A 15,545-nucleotide genomic window follows, 5' to 3' on the forward strand; every position below is an offset into this window, starting at 1 on the left:
TTTGACAAAAGAAAGAACAATTCTTTTAAGATGCTGATACATAATACTGCCTTCCAAATTAAACTCAGACTGTGATCTAGTTTTAGTCCCTGAAGGACCTTCCTTCAATTTCAGAATTCCTTTCCTGTACAAATAATGATCTGCCATATTGTCTGCCTATATTGGGACAGCTAGGTGGGGCAGTAGATAAAATACTGTGGGGGCAGCTAGGTGGCACAGTGAGGAGAGCACCAGCCCTGGAGTCAGGAGGACCTGAGTTCAAATTTGGCCTCAGACACTTGACACACTTACTAGCTGTGTTGCCCTGCCTTCCCCCTCCAAAAAAAAAAAAAAAGATAAAATACTGTGCCTGGAGTCAAGAAGACCCGATGCCAAATACAGCCTCAGACACTTACTAGTTATGTGACTCTGAGCAAGTCACTTAAACCCCATTTGCCTCAGTTTCCTCATCTGTAAGACAGGGATAACAAAAGCACTTATCGTGAAGGGTTGTTGTGAGGATCAGATGAGATAATATTTGTAAAGCACTTAGAGCAGGGCCTGATAAATACTAGGCACCATATAAATATTTATTCCCTTCCCCCACTTGTGAGTCAAAGAAGATCACTACTAATTTGGGATTGCCTTTTGGAAATTTGGCTAATTACTGTTTCATCACACTCACCTCCTTTAGGGTAATGGGATGGTGGAGGAGAAGCAAAGTCAAGCTTATCCTTCAGATCATCTTCATTTTCTTTTTGCCACTGTAGACCTATCTTTTCCCAGAGGCTGACAGCCAATTCCCTACAACACAAAAAGGAAGAAAAGCAATAAAAAAAAAATCAAGTACATGTTCATGATAGGAAAGGGTAGTGTAGGGAAGTATGAAAATCAATTCTTACTGATTTAAATTAAATCAGTCTGAATGAATGTTATTTGGATAGCCTGTGCTTATATGCCTTAGTAAGAAAACTACAAGCTTTTCCATAACACTGAAAGATAACTGAATTTTTTACCACAGATGAGTGGAAACCCAAGAATTGATTCCTTCCTCAATATCCTTGCACCAGAAGCGCAATCAAGATGTAAAGTTCATATCTGCCTGATATTTTTACAGTACATGCTGAAAGAATGAAGTTACAGAAATTTTATAATCGACCTAATTTTATAACAGTTGAAATACAACAAACCAGTTGGAATCTCTTATAGGTGAACCTGGAGCAAAGGCATACTTATAAATTATTTTTAAAGTTTTAGTTTCTGTATGTGTATACACACACACACACACACACACACACACACACACACAAATACACACACACACACATATATATATATACACACACATATACACACAGAAACTGCAATCTTAAAAATATATATAACATTACATACATATAAAGTATACATAATTTGCTTTAAATTATGTATAGAAATGGAAACTTTAAAAAATATATATGACATTATATATAAAACATAACTCTATGTACATATATGTGTGTATGTGTACATACACTGAGTTCTCAAAGGCTAAGCCAGTGTACCCCAAGCACTGGCAGGTACCTACAGAACTGCAAGGATTCCAATTATGGACCCAGGCTATGTGTTTGTCATCTGAGTACCAGCCTAGCTAAGTTCAAAAAGACTGGTAGCCAGAATTCAGAAAAATTAAAATTTTAGAAATTTTAGGAAGAAAACTGGCAAACACCAGAAAATAATACTTCCAACAGCAAAAATTACTTACTTATAATTAAGAGTTTTATAGGTTGGCTTAAATTCACTTCCAAAAACCACACTGAAAACAAAGGCATTCTATACTCCTTCCTTCATTCTTGAAGAAGTAGGGTACTATAAACATGGAATACTACATATCCTGGCTGATGTATTAGCTAATTCTGTCATTCTCTCTCTCTCTCTCTCTCTCATTTCAGGGAACTGCTGGGGCAGGAGATGGGGGGGGGAGCTGGGCGGGGGAAGGAGGCATAAAATATAGCAACAAATTTTTTTAATTAAGAAAAATGATATTTTTATATTAAATTTCAATATTATATCCTACTTACTTGACTTCGGGTATTTCATCATCAAAGCTGCTTAATAACAAAGGAATTAGCTTATGAAAGAATGAATATCTGTCTCTCAAATGTAACAGCCAGTTTCCAACAACAGAAGTCACAGCATGTCGAACCTAAAAGAAAATAAGAGTTTTATTACTTTGCAAAAAGAATATGCAAAGTAAATTTTATATAATTATTTTTAAAAATATTTAGTCACTCCCTTATAAACAATCCCTCCCAATAGTCCTGACCATGAATTTTAGCAACAATTAGTACACCAGAATGCTAATCTGAACACCCTAAAATGTAGTACTGGCAAATGTAAACCTTCCCCACCCCCATGTAAAGACTTCTGGTTCTTTAATCACATTCATAAGTCTTCTACTTTTTATGTGGTCAGTTCTAATGAGAAAAAAAAGATCAAGTAAATAGAACAGCTCAGATTCTTGATCATGTGGGAAGGTGAATTTCACAGCTAACAATAACCAGTGCTTGGTAGACAGTAGGCCCTTAATAAATGCTTACTGATTATTTATTCGTTCCAAAAAACTACTAACTAAATATTTGTTTTGATTGTGTTTAAGCCTAAAAAACCCCAACAAACATTTAGGTCCCTTACTATAAAGCAAGTAGGCAGTTAGGTACTGTTAAATTTTTCATCTCCTAGGAGTACCATCATATTTAATAATACCTCAGAATGGCTTGCTCCCTACAACCAAGGTTTAACTTGGGCTTTAAGAAGTGAGGCCTATGAGGTCAGTGTTTCTGAAAATGTAACAAAGTCTATTCAAGTACCTGTTTTAAAATGTAGCACCTGAAAAGGTTCACAACACATGTTCCTACTACATACCAAGCACTAGACTAAGCAGTGGAGAGACAAAGACAAAAATGAATAGTCTTTGACCTCAAAGAACTTGCTTCCTAGTGGCAAAACAAGTAGCTATCAAGTTCTCCTAGTCTTTGGTACCATAGTTAAATTCCTCCTAAAGTCATACAATGAAAAAACAGAAATGACACAGGAATTAAAACAGAAGGAAAACTCTAAGCAAAAAATGTTTCATAATGACCAAAATAACATAAAGGAAAATAAAACCCAAAAGCACTGAAATTATTGTCATTTATGCAGTGACTAATTTTGATTCCACAGAAACGATGGTGAAATATACTTTCCTCCTCTTAGTAGAAAAAGCAAACTCTGGGAATAGAATGAAGCACATAATGTACACAATTCTATGCATTAATTTGTTTTGCTTTTGTACTACTATGTTATAGAATAGGCTCCTAAGTGGAGAGGATCATTGGGAAGAAACAGCAATGGGTTTGTTTTTTTTAATATCAATAAAATCTTTTTAAAAAAGCATTTTTCTCAGTGGAAAGAATGCATATATCTTGACGAAAACCAAAAGGAATCCAAAATGGCTCTGACTAGATTCTAACTCTATAATCTAATTACATAATTGTTACAAATTATACTTTTAATTTCATTTTTACACACAACAGTAGGTAGGTCATAGAGACACAGTGATACAATAGAATTGTTGGAATTGAATAAAGCTAAAATGCAATTACTTATATATTATCTTACAATGTTATTCAAGACAAGATGCAAACAAAGTTCTATTTGCTTATAATACTAGAAAGTCTGTCAGTCAATGACTGCATGCCAAAAAAAAAAAAGAAAAAATCCCAAATCCAACCAGGTAGTGCCAAAACATATGTAAGAATGTACGGTACCTTCATGAATATGACAGCAAAGGCATTCAGAAGAATAATTAGAGACTTATGCTGTGCCAATCTGGCAGGGTTTAAATATGTTCTTTAGAGAGTTTTATGATAAAAAAAAAAAAAACAAACCCAAGATCCTCCTTGAGGCCAATATTCAAGAATACCATATAAACTTGCTAGAACAAGTTTTGGTGCTCTGTTTCAGCCTCTACTTTAATTGTGACATCTGGCACAGCTGTCCAGGGGCAAGATAATCAGGACATATACAATGGGCATTCACATCTAGAAACAAGAAAGAATGGAACTATTTGTAAAGAGTAAATTTTAAATTTCTCACTTTATGAACTGAAATAGCTAGGAAGGGAAAAAAAAAGGGGTGGAAGGAAGAAGATTTTAGGTATTTGGCCTCCCCTCTCTCCCTTAATGAGAGCCTAGCCAATCTTTTCTATCTACTTCTTACCAGCGTGCAAGTGTAAGAAGAATCTTACAAATTTAACTTAGTGAAAAGGTAATTTATTTTTGCCAGGTAACAGTCTTATTCAATAGAAAACATTTCAGTTAAAAAAAAAACCCTGAAAACTTAACTGAGTAGAGAGTGACTCAAAACAGAAAATTATCTACTTAACCTTTCATGTTACTTACAATATCTACGCATATATCCCAAGCCCTAAAATGGGGTCGGGGCAAGAGATACAAAAGGTAAAAAGCAGATTAATGACATGTACATGAAAATGAATTACTATTTCAGTGCTTCTTTTTGACAAAAATCATTCTGAAAGAAAGAAGTCCAAATATAACTAGAATTCTATTGTAACCATATCATTAAAATATTCAGTTCTATGTAAATAAGGCTGTTCTCACAGTCTAGTCAACAGTCCGTGCTAACATTCTCCTTTGCTGATATGAATATAGTAAATTCATGACCAATATGTTCACCAAGTACATGGTTCTAAAATCACAAAATCATTAGGGTTAGAAGGGACCCTAGGTTGTCTAATCCAAAGCTCTCATTTCAGGGATGAGGGACTGAGGCTCAGAGAAGCCATGTAACTTGCCCAACATCCACCACTTAGTAAGGAGCAAGAATCAATCTGTTTTTTTTAAACGCCATCCTATTTTGGTAAGGTACTTATACATAGCACCTGTAAGTGAGTAACTTTAGAGGCAGCTTGCAGAGCACTGGATAGAGAGCTGGGCCTAGTGTAAGAAAGACTCAAGTTTAAATCCAGCCTCAGACACTTAGTAGTTGAGGGACCCTGGCCAAGTTACTGAATATGTTTGCCTTAGTTTCCCCAACTGTAAAATGAGGATAGCACCTGCCTTGCAGTGTCCTTGTGAGGATCAAATGAGGTATTTGTTAAAAAGTGTTTAGCAAGGTGCCTGGCACATGGTAGGTGCTCTATAAATGCTTATTCTCTTCCTTTCCCTTTATAATGATCAATCAATTTAGTGGCTCTTCAAGTTTATGAACTTTGTGTTCCTTAGAGCCTAAATATTTTACAGCAGGCCAAATCAGCCTAACCAAAACCTCTTTATAAAGATTCATAAAATGCCAAAATACTACCAACACAACATCCTGAAAATTTGTCAAATTTAATTTTAAATTTCTTTTTTTTGAGGGGGGAAAGCAGGGCAATTGGGGTTAAGTGACTTGCCCAAGGTCACACAGCTGTAAGAGTGTCAAGTGTCTGAGGCTGGATTTGAACTCAGGTCCTCCTGACTCCAAGGCCAGTGCTCTACTCACTGAACCACCTAGCTGCCCCTTAAATTTTTTATAATGAATTCAAACACACATACAGAAAATTGGCAAAGCAGCTTCTGTCTTGTCAGGTGTTACTGCTAAGGAACTAGCAACATCTTTCTTTTTTTGGGCAACTTTCCCCTTCTTCCAAATATAAGTTATGATTTACAAATGTAGTGGACATGTCTAGTATCTGCTTTACATAAGCAATAATAAAAAGTATAGATCAGTGTAACCCTTCTTTGTACAGCAGCAATAAGTTTCCATTTTAAGACTATTACAACACAGCCATTTTGATGATCCTTCTGACTTAGAAAAGCAGCCTTCTACCTAAAAAAGGTGCCCTATTTACGCACTATCTCATCTTCTGAGAATCTCAAAGCAGTTGCACATCACTCTTTTTTGTCCTTTATTCTCTTTTTCTAGCTTCATATTATAAGTAAAGTCCATTTATACAGGGTCTACCAGCAGTGGATTCAAGTTGGGGTTTGGCGTCTGAATCACTGCAGGGTATCTTCTTGTTTTCAGTCAGTTTCAGAGAACAGGGGTTCTACGTGCTATTCTGGCCACTAAATGCCCTCACTTTTTTCTTCATCGCTACCACAAGACTCTAACACTCTTCACTGTGCTGGCATTAGAGAATAAATTCTGGCCCCAAAAATCATAGCCTGATTGGAGATTCAGATCTGAACGCTTCCTGACCCAATCTGGGGTTTTGTTGGTAAAGATACTGGAGTGGTTTGCCACTTCCTTCTCCAGCTCATTTTGCAGATGAGGAAACTGAGGCAAACAGGTTAAGTGACTCGCCTAAGGTCACACAGCTAGTAAGAGTTGGAGGCCACATTTGAACTCAGGTTTTCCTGACTCCAGGTCTGGTGCTTTATCCACTGTGCTACTCAGCTGCCCAAAAGGGGCCTTGAAGATTACCAAGTCCAACTCCTTCATTTTACAGATAAACAAAGGTCTAGTTTTCCCAGTGACTGGCCCAGGGTCACACAGATGTCAGTGGCAGGGGTGAATTCTGAACCCAGTTCTTCCAGCCCACAAGTTAAGTACTTCAGCCATTGAAATATGCTGCTTCTAAGGAAGAGCGGTCCAGGATAGCTTTCTGCCACACTCTCAAAAAGTCAAAGCCTGTACAATACTCGGCATCCCCAAGGCGGTCACTCATTCTAGGACCAATGAGGCCCAATTGTGCTTAGTTTCCAAGCTCAGACAAGATGTCAAATAACTTAAAATGAAACATAATTTATATAAAACAATGTAATTGAAACATGTTCACTACAGATTTTAAAATAGAGGACCTATAGAAAAGTGAAACACGCCCTACTGAAAACAGAAAAGTTCAAGAATCCCCTAAGTTATAACTGGTCCAGATCAGGGAAAAACAAAATAAAACATTCTTACTTAAAAAGTAATTGTAATTGAATTTTGGGAAGAACGTATCTGTGTGGACAACAACAGAAGCAGTACAATCAAGAAGATAAGATGATTAAAATCTACAATGGTGTTATGAATTCCTAAAATCATTAGTATTAGTTCTTGTTGCTTTTGTGGGCAGTTTTCATATCTCTGCAGACGTTGTCTGGTTCTGTTAATAAAGAACCAAAAAATTTGTTTTAAAAAGAAAGCTGTATATTTTATGTACATCTTATATTCAATTATTTCATCTTTCTTTAACAAAATTATTTCATCTTCCTTTAATAAAAACACATTTAACAAAATTTTGGCTGATAAAAAGGTGGAGTGTGTCAACCTTTTACTAATTAGCCCGTTCCAGTGTTAGTGAGTTTGTCCTAGTAATCCTTAACCTTAGGAAATGCAATAATGGCTTTGGCCACTAGGGTATTTAACTACCCCTTCTACTACTGATCTCAGACTCATTCCTACAGCCAAAATTCTCATCTCTTTCTCTTCCAATCCCTATGATTTATGTTGTTTAATCTCAATTGGACTCCCAGAAGCAATGCAGTCCTTTTACTCCTCTCTACTAGATTCTCTGTCCCAATCATTACCGAGGTTAACCCAGATCCACTACTTTCAAGCCTCTCATCCCATCCTCTCACCAAGGACAACTTCTCCATCTGTACCCTTGGTCCCATCCCTTCCTATCTTTCCCACAAGACTGCCCCTAAACATTGGAAATTGTGGGGGGAGTTGAGCTGAGGACTGCTCATGCTTTACTGAGAAAACAGAGACCACTTACTGTGAGCTCCCCTTTCCCCCTTCTCTTCATCTTAAAACCTCTTGAAACACCTCCAATTCTTCCTCTCTTTACTCTAACTCTGATGAACATGTTAAGAACCGGAGATACAAAGCAAAGTCAAAGACAGTGCCTGTTCTCAAGAAGGTTACACTTTAATGAGGAAGGCAACATACAACTATGTACAAACAAGATATAGACAGAATAAATTGGGAATAATCAACAAAGGGAAGGCACTATAGTACAATTAAAAGGATATGGAAAGGCTTCCTCTAGAAAACTGAAATTTTAGCTGGGACTTTAAGGAAGCCAGGGAAGTCAAGATATGGAGATGATGAGAGAGCGTGAGAGCATTCCTGGCACAGGGGACTGCCAGTTAAAATGCGCAAAGTGGGTGGACACAGTGTCTTGTTAAAGGAACATCCAGGAAGCTAGAACCAGTGGGTCACACAATAAACGGGAAAGTGGGAGTGGAGGGCTTTGAATAGTAGAGGGTTTTATATTTGATCCTGTTGATGACAGGGAGCCAGTGGAGTTTACTAAATTCATGTCATGGTCAGACCTGTATTTTAGGAAGATCATTTTGACAGCTGAGTAGAAAATGGTATGGAGTGGAGAAGAGACTTGTGGAAGGAAGACCAAGCAGCAGGTTATTGCAAAAGCCCAAGTGCAATGTGATGAGGGCCTGCACTAGAGTTTAATTATCCCACAGTCTAATTATCAACTATATGAGCTATAAATCTATCTACATCTGTATCTGCAGCCAGTCATGGTCTTGCTCATTAGTGGCACATCTTCAATTGCCTACTAGACATTCAAACTGGATGCCCCATAGACATTCCAAGCTTAAAATATCAAAAAGAGAAGTTATTATCTTTCCCACAAACTCAACTGTTTTCCAAACTTCCCTATTTTTTGCCAAGGGCATCTACATCCTTAAAGTCACCCAATTTTACAACCTTGCTGTTATCCTCAACTCCTCCCTCACTCAACTTTACACCACATTTTGTTATAAAACCAGCCCTTTATCTCTATTCACACTACCAATACCCCAGGCCAGGCCTTCCTCACCTCTCACTTGACTTCTGCCCTGTATTCTTGTTTCCTAGTTGTTCTCCCTGCCTCAAGACTTGTACCATTCTACTACATTGTCCACATGGCTACTAAAGTGCCTTTTCCTACAGTATAGTTCTGACCATGTTATTCCCCTACTCAATAAACTGTGATGGCTCTTTACTGCCTTTAGTCTTAAACATAAACTTCTATATTTGGCTTTAAAACTTAGCTCAAACCTACCTTTTTAATCATTAATTAATTACAGTACACTCGATAATCCAGCCAGACTGGACTTGTCACACACAGCGCACTCCATCTCAGCATGTCTTTGCAATGGCTGTCCCCCAGACCCAGAGAATACACTCTCTTCACCTCCACCTTACACTCCACTCCTCTGTTTCCTTTCTGATTTCCCCATATGCTAGTGCTTTCTCTCATAAAATGACCTTGCAATTATTTTGTATATAGTTACACACATGTACATGTTGTCTTCACAGGGATCACTTAAGCCACTTCAAGGAAGAGAATGTGAAATTTTTGTCTCTGTATTCTTAGTACAAGCAAAGTGCCTAGGGCACAGTAGATACTTAATAAACGGTTGGTGACTGATTGGTTGACTCTCACAATAACTTTGTGAGATGTATATTTCATTATGGGTCAGGATAACTGTATTGTTAATGTATTTTTGCTTAATTTGAAGATCTTCCCATCCATTAATAGACCCATGTGATCTGCTTAAATCACGTGGAAGCCTAAGTCACATGTGGTAGGAGAAGTTTGCTGAATGAGTGGAGCAGGACTGTGGAGCAGGAAGGTTAGAGCACTTAGAGCGGCGGGAGGGAGAAGATGCAGGCAAGCAGACAGCTAGGATTCTGAGTGTTTGTTATGGGAAGGCTTTGGGATGGTGTTGCTCCCTGCTGTGACAATGTGTATGAACTTCTTTGTTGCTACGATGGATTCGGTTTACTGGTATTGGGATTTGGCTTTCCGGTGCCTGAATAAATGCTTTGGTTCTGTTTTCTCTATGGAGAGCCTGTTATATTTTTCGATCCAATACACCAGCATATTCTTAGTCGCTATCGGAGATGTGAATATTGCAATGGCAGTATAACAACATAGCTAGCCAGTGTCTGAGAAAGGATTTAAAGCCAGGTCTTCCATACATCTCACTTCTTTATGTACTATATGCTGCCACTAAAAAGTAGTAAAGTGTGTATGTCGTTAAGACAGTAAAAGGGCAATGAAACCTAACTCACCTACCCCCAATCTAAATATGCTTCTAAGAGTATAAAAATATGTTAAAAATTGGTTGACAGAAGGAGGCAGAGGAGGAGAGGTGAAAATAAAACCAGCTGTAATATTAGTGGATGGGTGTGTGTGTGTGTGTGTGTGTGTGTGTGTGTGTGTTGAAGACTTAATTACTAAAGAAAAAAGAAATACTACACTGGTACTACTAGTGATAAAGGAATGAGAAAAGTAATTTACTAAACAAACCTTGTTGGTCTGAGAGTTAGTATGCCTTCCAAAAACATGTCATTCACTTAGATTCCTTCATTCTTTCCATGACTTAAGAGAAAAAGGGTTCCTTGAATCTTATTTATATTTTTATTTGACATTTTCATCTATGTTCTTTTTTCCTATTTTTAAAAAAATCTAGTCTTCAACTACTAAGCTTGCCCTGGGTTTTTTTTTACCCCCTCTTTAAGCTAATTCAACTTATATGCACATACCTTTTTAATTGTTCATAATATATTACAACAGAAACTTTGGTACCAGTGTTCTATGAAAACCAAATTACTGATAGGCTTTTATTCCCTGAACTGTAGGAGTATTCTGAGGAACAGTCAAGTTCCCTGAGGGTAATGACCACATCTTGTTTATTTTTGTGTCTCCTCCAGACATGCAGATTTCTGGTCATAAGGAAGTACCTAATTTTTACTGAACAAAGGAGAGCTTTGTCTCGAGTGGGTAAGCTAATCTCCCCAGACCTCAGTTTCCTCATCTGTTAAATGGGGAGGTGAGAAGTTAGGATATGTGTAAACATAAAGAGACTGAATGTACAGGGAAAAAATATAAGATCACTTTCGATTCTATCTACTGTGAACTGATTAAATTACGTATGAGAAAAATTATAAGGAACAAACCCATTTATTTTTTACCACAAAACAAATTCAATTTTCTCCATATACCCTTAAATCAACATATTCAAAGTAAGCCCCAAAGTGTTTCATGAACTAAGTTCTCATCTAAAAGTCACCTCAAAGACTCTACGTTCCTGCATCTTGTAACACTATTTCCATATATGTCATTATACTGCTCCCTCCTGGTAGCTTTCATATGCTATACAACCTGAACCTACTATACTTTCCAGAATGTTCTTTCATATTTCAGCTTATCTCCTTTGATATCTATTCCAATGTGGATAACATAAAGCAATTTGGAAATCCTTATTTTTAGCATTTATGTTATGTTACTGAAGTTTTCAGTATAATACCACAATGTTGTATGTACTCTTGCCCTCCCCTTCCGATCTCTCCCTCCCTCCTCCCCCCCCCGTATATATACACATACACAGACTCATACACACACACATTTTCAAGCCCAAAAAACTGTTTATAGAAAGTTTTTTATTCTTTCTCTAATGCATTTACCTTCCCCTATAATGAAATGAAAATGAGGGGATGGAGCAGGGACAGGAAGGAAAGGGCAAGCCTCATTCCTTTTTAAAAATGACAGATTTACCCTTCTTGCAAATTCAGACTTGGTATTTTCTGTCAAGAAAATCTGGGAGAGTTTTAAGGCAGTAAAACTAAAGAATGAACCTCCCACCACCAAATTGGTTCAATATGCATGTTAAGAAGCAAGTACCAAATCTTATTCTCACTTTTTTCTGAACGTTATAGCATTCCAATTAAAGTAATGACTTCTAGTTTATCTTTCACTGTTCTCCCTGCTCTGATTTCACTGTCCTCCCTTCCCAATCTTGACCCTATAGTTAGCCAGTTCAGTTCAGTATACACCATCCTCTACCCTTGAAGCCTTGGACCTTCCGGTCTTGTCATTGCTCAGGCCTTGCTGAATTCCAGCCTTGGAGTATCCCTACCATCTGCCACTTCTGCTTTTACCCACAGGCTGTCAAGCAATGTGCTGAAGAATGTCACACACTGTGCCGACTGGGTCTACCACAAAGTGATGTAATCTAATCCCAACTGGGCCCTCACTGAGGCAAGGCAATTCTATTCTTCACTACTTGGCCACTTCTCAGAGTAGCTGTTCCTATCCTTTTATTCCCTCTTCAAGCTTCTCTCACAACTGCTATGGACCTTACCTCTTACTTTATTAAGAAAATAGAGGCCATTTACCATGGGCTCCTTCCCCTATTATTTCAAAACACCTTGACACCATACCCCATTCTCCAATCCTCAGAGCTAGTCTCTAAAAAACTAGTCCTACTCCTCTCCAAGACCAACCCTTTCCTTGCTTCATTCCACCACATCTCCTTGAACAGCTCGCCCCCACAATCATTCTATTTTTCAATCTCTCCTCATCTACTGGCTCCTTCCCTACAGCCTACAACTATGCCTAAATTATCCTCATCCTTGAAAATCTTTCCCTTGATCCTACAATCTTCTTGAAGCTTAACTTTTTTCACAGCTAAGACTCATCTTCCTGAGTTCAAATCTGGCTTCAGAAACTTACTAGGTGTGTAACCCTGGGCAAGTCACTAAGCCCTATTTGCCTCAGTTTCTTCAATCTGTAACATGGGCCGGAGAAAGAAAAGTCAAACCACTCTTAGGACAACCTCAAATGAGGTAGAGGACGTAACTGAACAACACCAAATACCAAATCCAATGGCCTGTTCTCAGTCCTCACCCCCCACTCCTAGATACTCTACTACTCCCTGGGTTCTTCTGGGACTGCCCTTTTCTGGTCTCCGACTCATTGCGCTACTGCTTCTTCAGTCTCTTTTGTGGGGTTATCACCTACAAGGGGGGGCAGGCGGAAGACCCATACACCAGAGATCTCTTGGGTCCTCTTCTTCCTCTAAATTCTCTCTCGATGATCTCATCGGTTCCCAGGTGTTCAATTACTGTTTCTATGCAGATGAGTCCCCACCCCCAGTCTCTGTCCTGAGCTCCAGTTCCACATTACCAGTTGTGTACTGGACTTTTCAAACTGGCATCTGCAGGCATCTCAAACTCAATGTGTTCCTCCCCTCCCCCCAAAAAAAGAGAAATTATTATCTGCCATTGTCAAAGAGGATGGTCAAAAGGATCCACGATATAAAAAAGATTAAGAATGCCTGCTCTACACAGTCCTAGAGATTCTAAAGAATAATCTTCCATCTTTTTCCAATTTATTGCCCATTCTGTATCTTGTGAATGAGAGACCCATCTGACTGTCCAGTTCAATACTAGTGTAATAGGGTCCTCTTTTCCATTAAAGGGAGCTCTTAGCACCACCTAAGCAAGTGTCCTGATGGGAAGAGAAAGGCGGCCTCGAAAAAGGAAAGGAAAAAACAGGCAGGAAGTTACCTGGGAGACATCATCAAACAGCCTCTGTGCAAAATGAGAAATAACATCATCCACGGACTTGGCATTACCGAACTGTATCACCAGCCCTGTGGCCTGAATCACGGCCACTCGGACCTTGGAGTGCTGGTGTGAAATCGTTTGCATGAGAGGCGCTATGAGGGATTCCGACTGCATGTGGAAATGATCTGCGGAGAAAAGGAAAGAGAAGTCTCTTGAGAGAAAACCTTTGCACCTGCTCTGGGGTCGCCTGCCAGGCCGGGCTCCCCAGTACCTGGGATGCTCCGCGCGTAGTCCCCCGCCAGCTTGCAGCTCTCCCTCTTGACGTCGGGGAAGGGGTCCACGATGGTCCTCTGCAGGATGCGCACCATCTCGTCCAGGTAGGGGGCCAGGCTCCGGCCGCACAGCCGGACCACGAGGCTCAGCAGCTCCACCAGCGCCAGGCGCAGCTCCTCGCACGGCTCCACCGGCTGCCCGGAGCCCGGGCCGGCCAGGCGCTGCGTGAGGGCGGGCATGAACTGCGGCAGCGCGTCCTGGGGCCGGGCTCCGTGGCTCAGGCCCAGGCGGAGGAGCTGCACGGCCAGAGTCCGGCACTTCTCGGCCGGGTCGCCCAGGCAGCGGAGCAGCCGCGGCAAGAGCAGGCGGTCGAAGAGCTCCTGGAAGTCGGCGCTTGGAGGCAGCGGGGCCCCCTCTTCGAGCTCCCGCTGGAGGCCCTCCAGGGCCCGGCGCCGGCTCAGCTTGGTCTCGGCTTCCAGGCCAGGAAGCAGGCGGCTCAAGGCCTGGCTCAGCTCCTGGGCCGAGCGCCTGTCTCCGGGGGCGCCGGGACCCTCGAGCACACGGGCCTCCGTCACCAACGCCGCCATGACTTCTGCGTTGTTCGTTACCAAGGGGAAACCAAACTTTTACGACAGTCGCAGGACGGATTACGGCACTACGGGTAGGGGCGAGGGAAAAAAAACCTCTACGTATGCACACGAGAACAAAAAAAACTTTATCGATCTCACTTTGGAAAAGCACAGAACATAGAGCTGAGATAGCTCGCTGTGAAGGGGGAGGGATAGAAAGCGGCTGTGGTAGCAAAGGAGATCGCGCATGTGCAGTGCTTTACAAGCCTTAAAACGCCGCAGAAATGCTACCTCCTCATCGAAAGCAAGGGTTCCTAACGGGAGTGGGATGAGGATGCAAGGAAGGGGTTCATGGGTGATAGATTCGGTGGGTGAGAGGGCTGTGAAATTGGGGACAACAAATCATTTATTTCAATCTGATTGGTTTCCTTTGTGATCCCCTGCATTTTATGCTATTCATTTAAAAACATTCTTTCGACAAGGGGTCCATAGGCTTCACCAGACTCTTCACATATGCTTCAGTCCAGTGACATCCGCCTCCTAGCTGTTCCCCATGCCTGGGATGCTCCACATCCTCCGCTCTGACTACTGACCTCCCCGGCTTCTTTTTATGCCCCAACTAAAATGCCGCTTTCTGCTGGAAGCTTCCCCTACGCCTCTTAATTCCAGCGCCCTTCTCTCTGGTTAGCTATTTCCTGTTTAACTTGTATAGAGCTTACTTTGTATAAATTTGCTGGTGTGTTGGCCTCCTCCCCTTTATGACTACAGAAGAGGATAGTTCCAGAAAGTTGTCCTTTTTATTTGACGAGGCACTTAGTGTAGGCACTTAACAAATGTTTATTGATTGATTTATAAAGAAAGTGATTCCTAAGTCTAGTGTGAATTGCTGTGCAACAGTGGTAAGCATTGTCTTCTGTTCTTGTAGCTTATTCTCTCCGGTTGGGTAATTTTGAAGCCCAGAATACACACGGTGGGGCAGCTAAGTGGCACAGTGAGTAGCCCGCTGGCCCTGGAGTCAGGAGGACCTCAGTTCAAATTCGGCCTCAGGCACATAAGGGAAGAAGGGCCTTGGATTCGGAGGTATCTGGGAACAGGAAGCAGGGACTGTCTTTTAGTTTGCCCTTTCTTTGCATCTCCTATACTTGTACCAAAATGTCTGGCACTTAATATGTGCTTTAAATAAATGCTAGTTGATTGGCTGACTGACTTGGGAATCTGATTAGTACCAACAGAACTGGAAGGAGTGTTAGAGATTATATTTATAATTCAATCCCCTAATTTTATAGAGGAGGAAACTAAAACCCAAGGAGGTAAAGGAACTTGCTCAGGGTCAGTGCTTATTAAATGCTCACTTTCCGCTGTGTTTTGTATACGCATCCTACTTGAAGTTGTTTCTCTAGCTAAAGTTTT

General features: G+C 40.4%; 1 protein-coding gene across 1 annotated transcript in view; it reads right to left on the reverse strand.

The window, feature by feature from the left end:
• DNAAF5 (dynein axonemal assembly factor 5) overlaps positions 1 to 14,229 on the reverse strand; it is a 71,675-nt gene extending 57,446 nt beyond the window's left edge. Inside the window, exons 1-4 of the mRNA XM_036741353.1 lie at positions 13,565 to 14,229; positions 13,294 to 13,478; positions 2,040 to 2,164; positions 665 to 783 (exon numbers count right to left, since the gene is read on the reverse strand). Coding sequence (XP_036597248.1) covers positions 665 to 783; positions 2,040 to 2,164; positions 13,294 to 13,478; positions 13,565 to 14,153 — 1,018 coding nt within the window. The 5' untranslated portion in view covers positions 14,154 to 14,229. The remainder of the gene's footprint in view (positions 1 to 664; positions 784 to 2,039; positions 2,165 to 13,293; positions 13,479 to 13,564) is intronic.
• Between the last annotated feature and the right edge of the window lie 1,316 nt (positions 14,230 to 15,545).

Source organism: Trichosurus vulpecula, chromosome 1, assembly GCF_011100635.1.
Source record: "Trichosurus vulpecula isolate mTriVul1 chromosome 1, mTriVul1.pri, whole genome shotgun sequence".
Taxonomy (NCBI): domain Eukaryota; kingdom Metazoa; phylum Chordata; class Mammalia; order Diprotodontia; family Phalangeridae; genus Trichosurus; species Trichosurus vulpecula.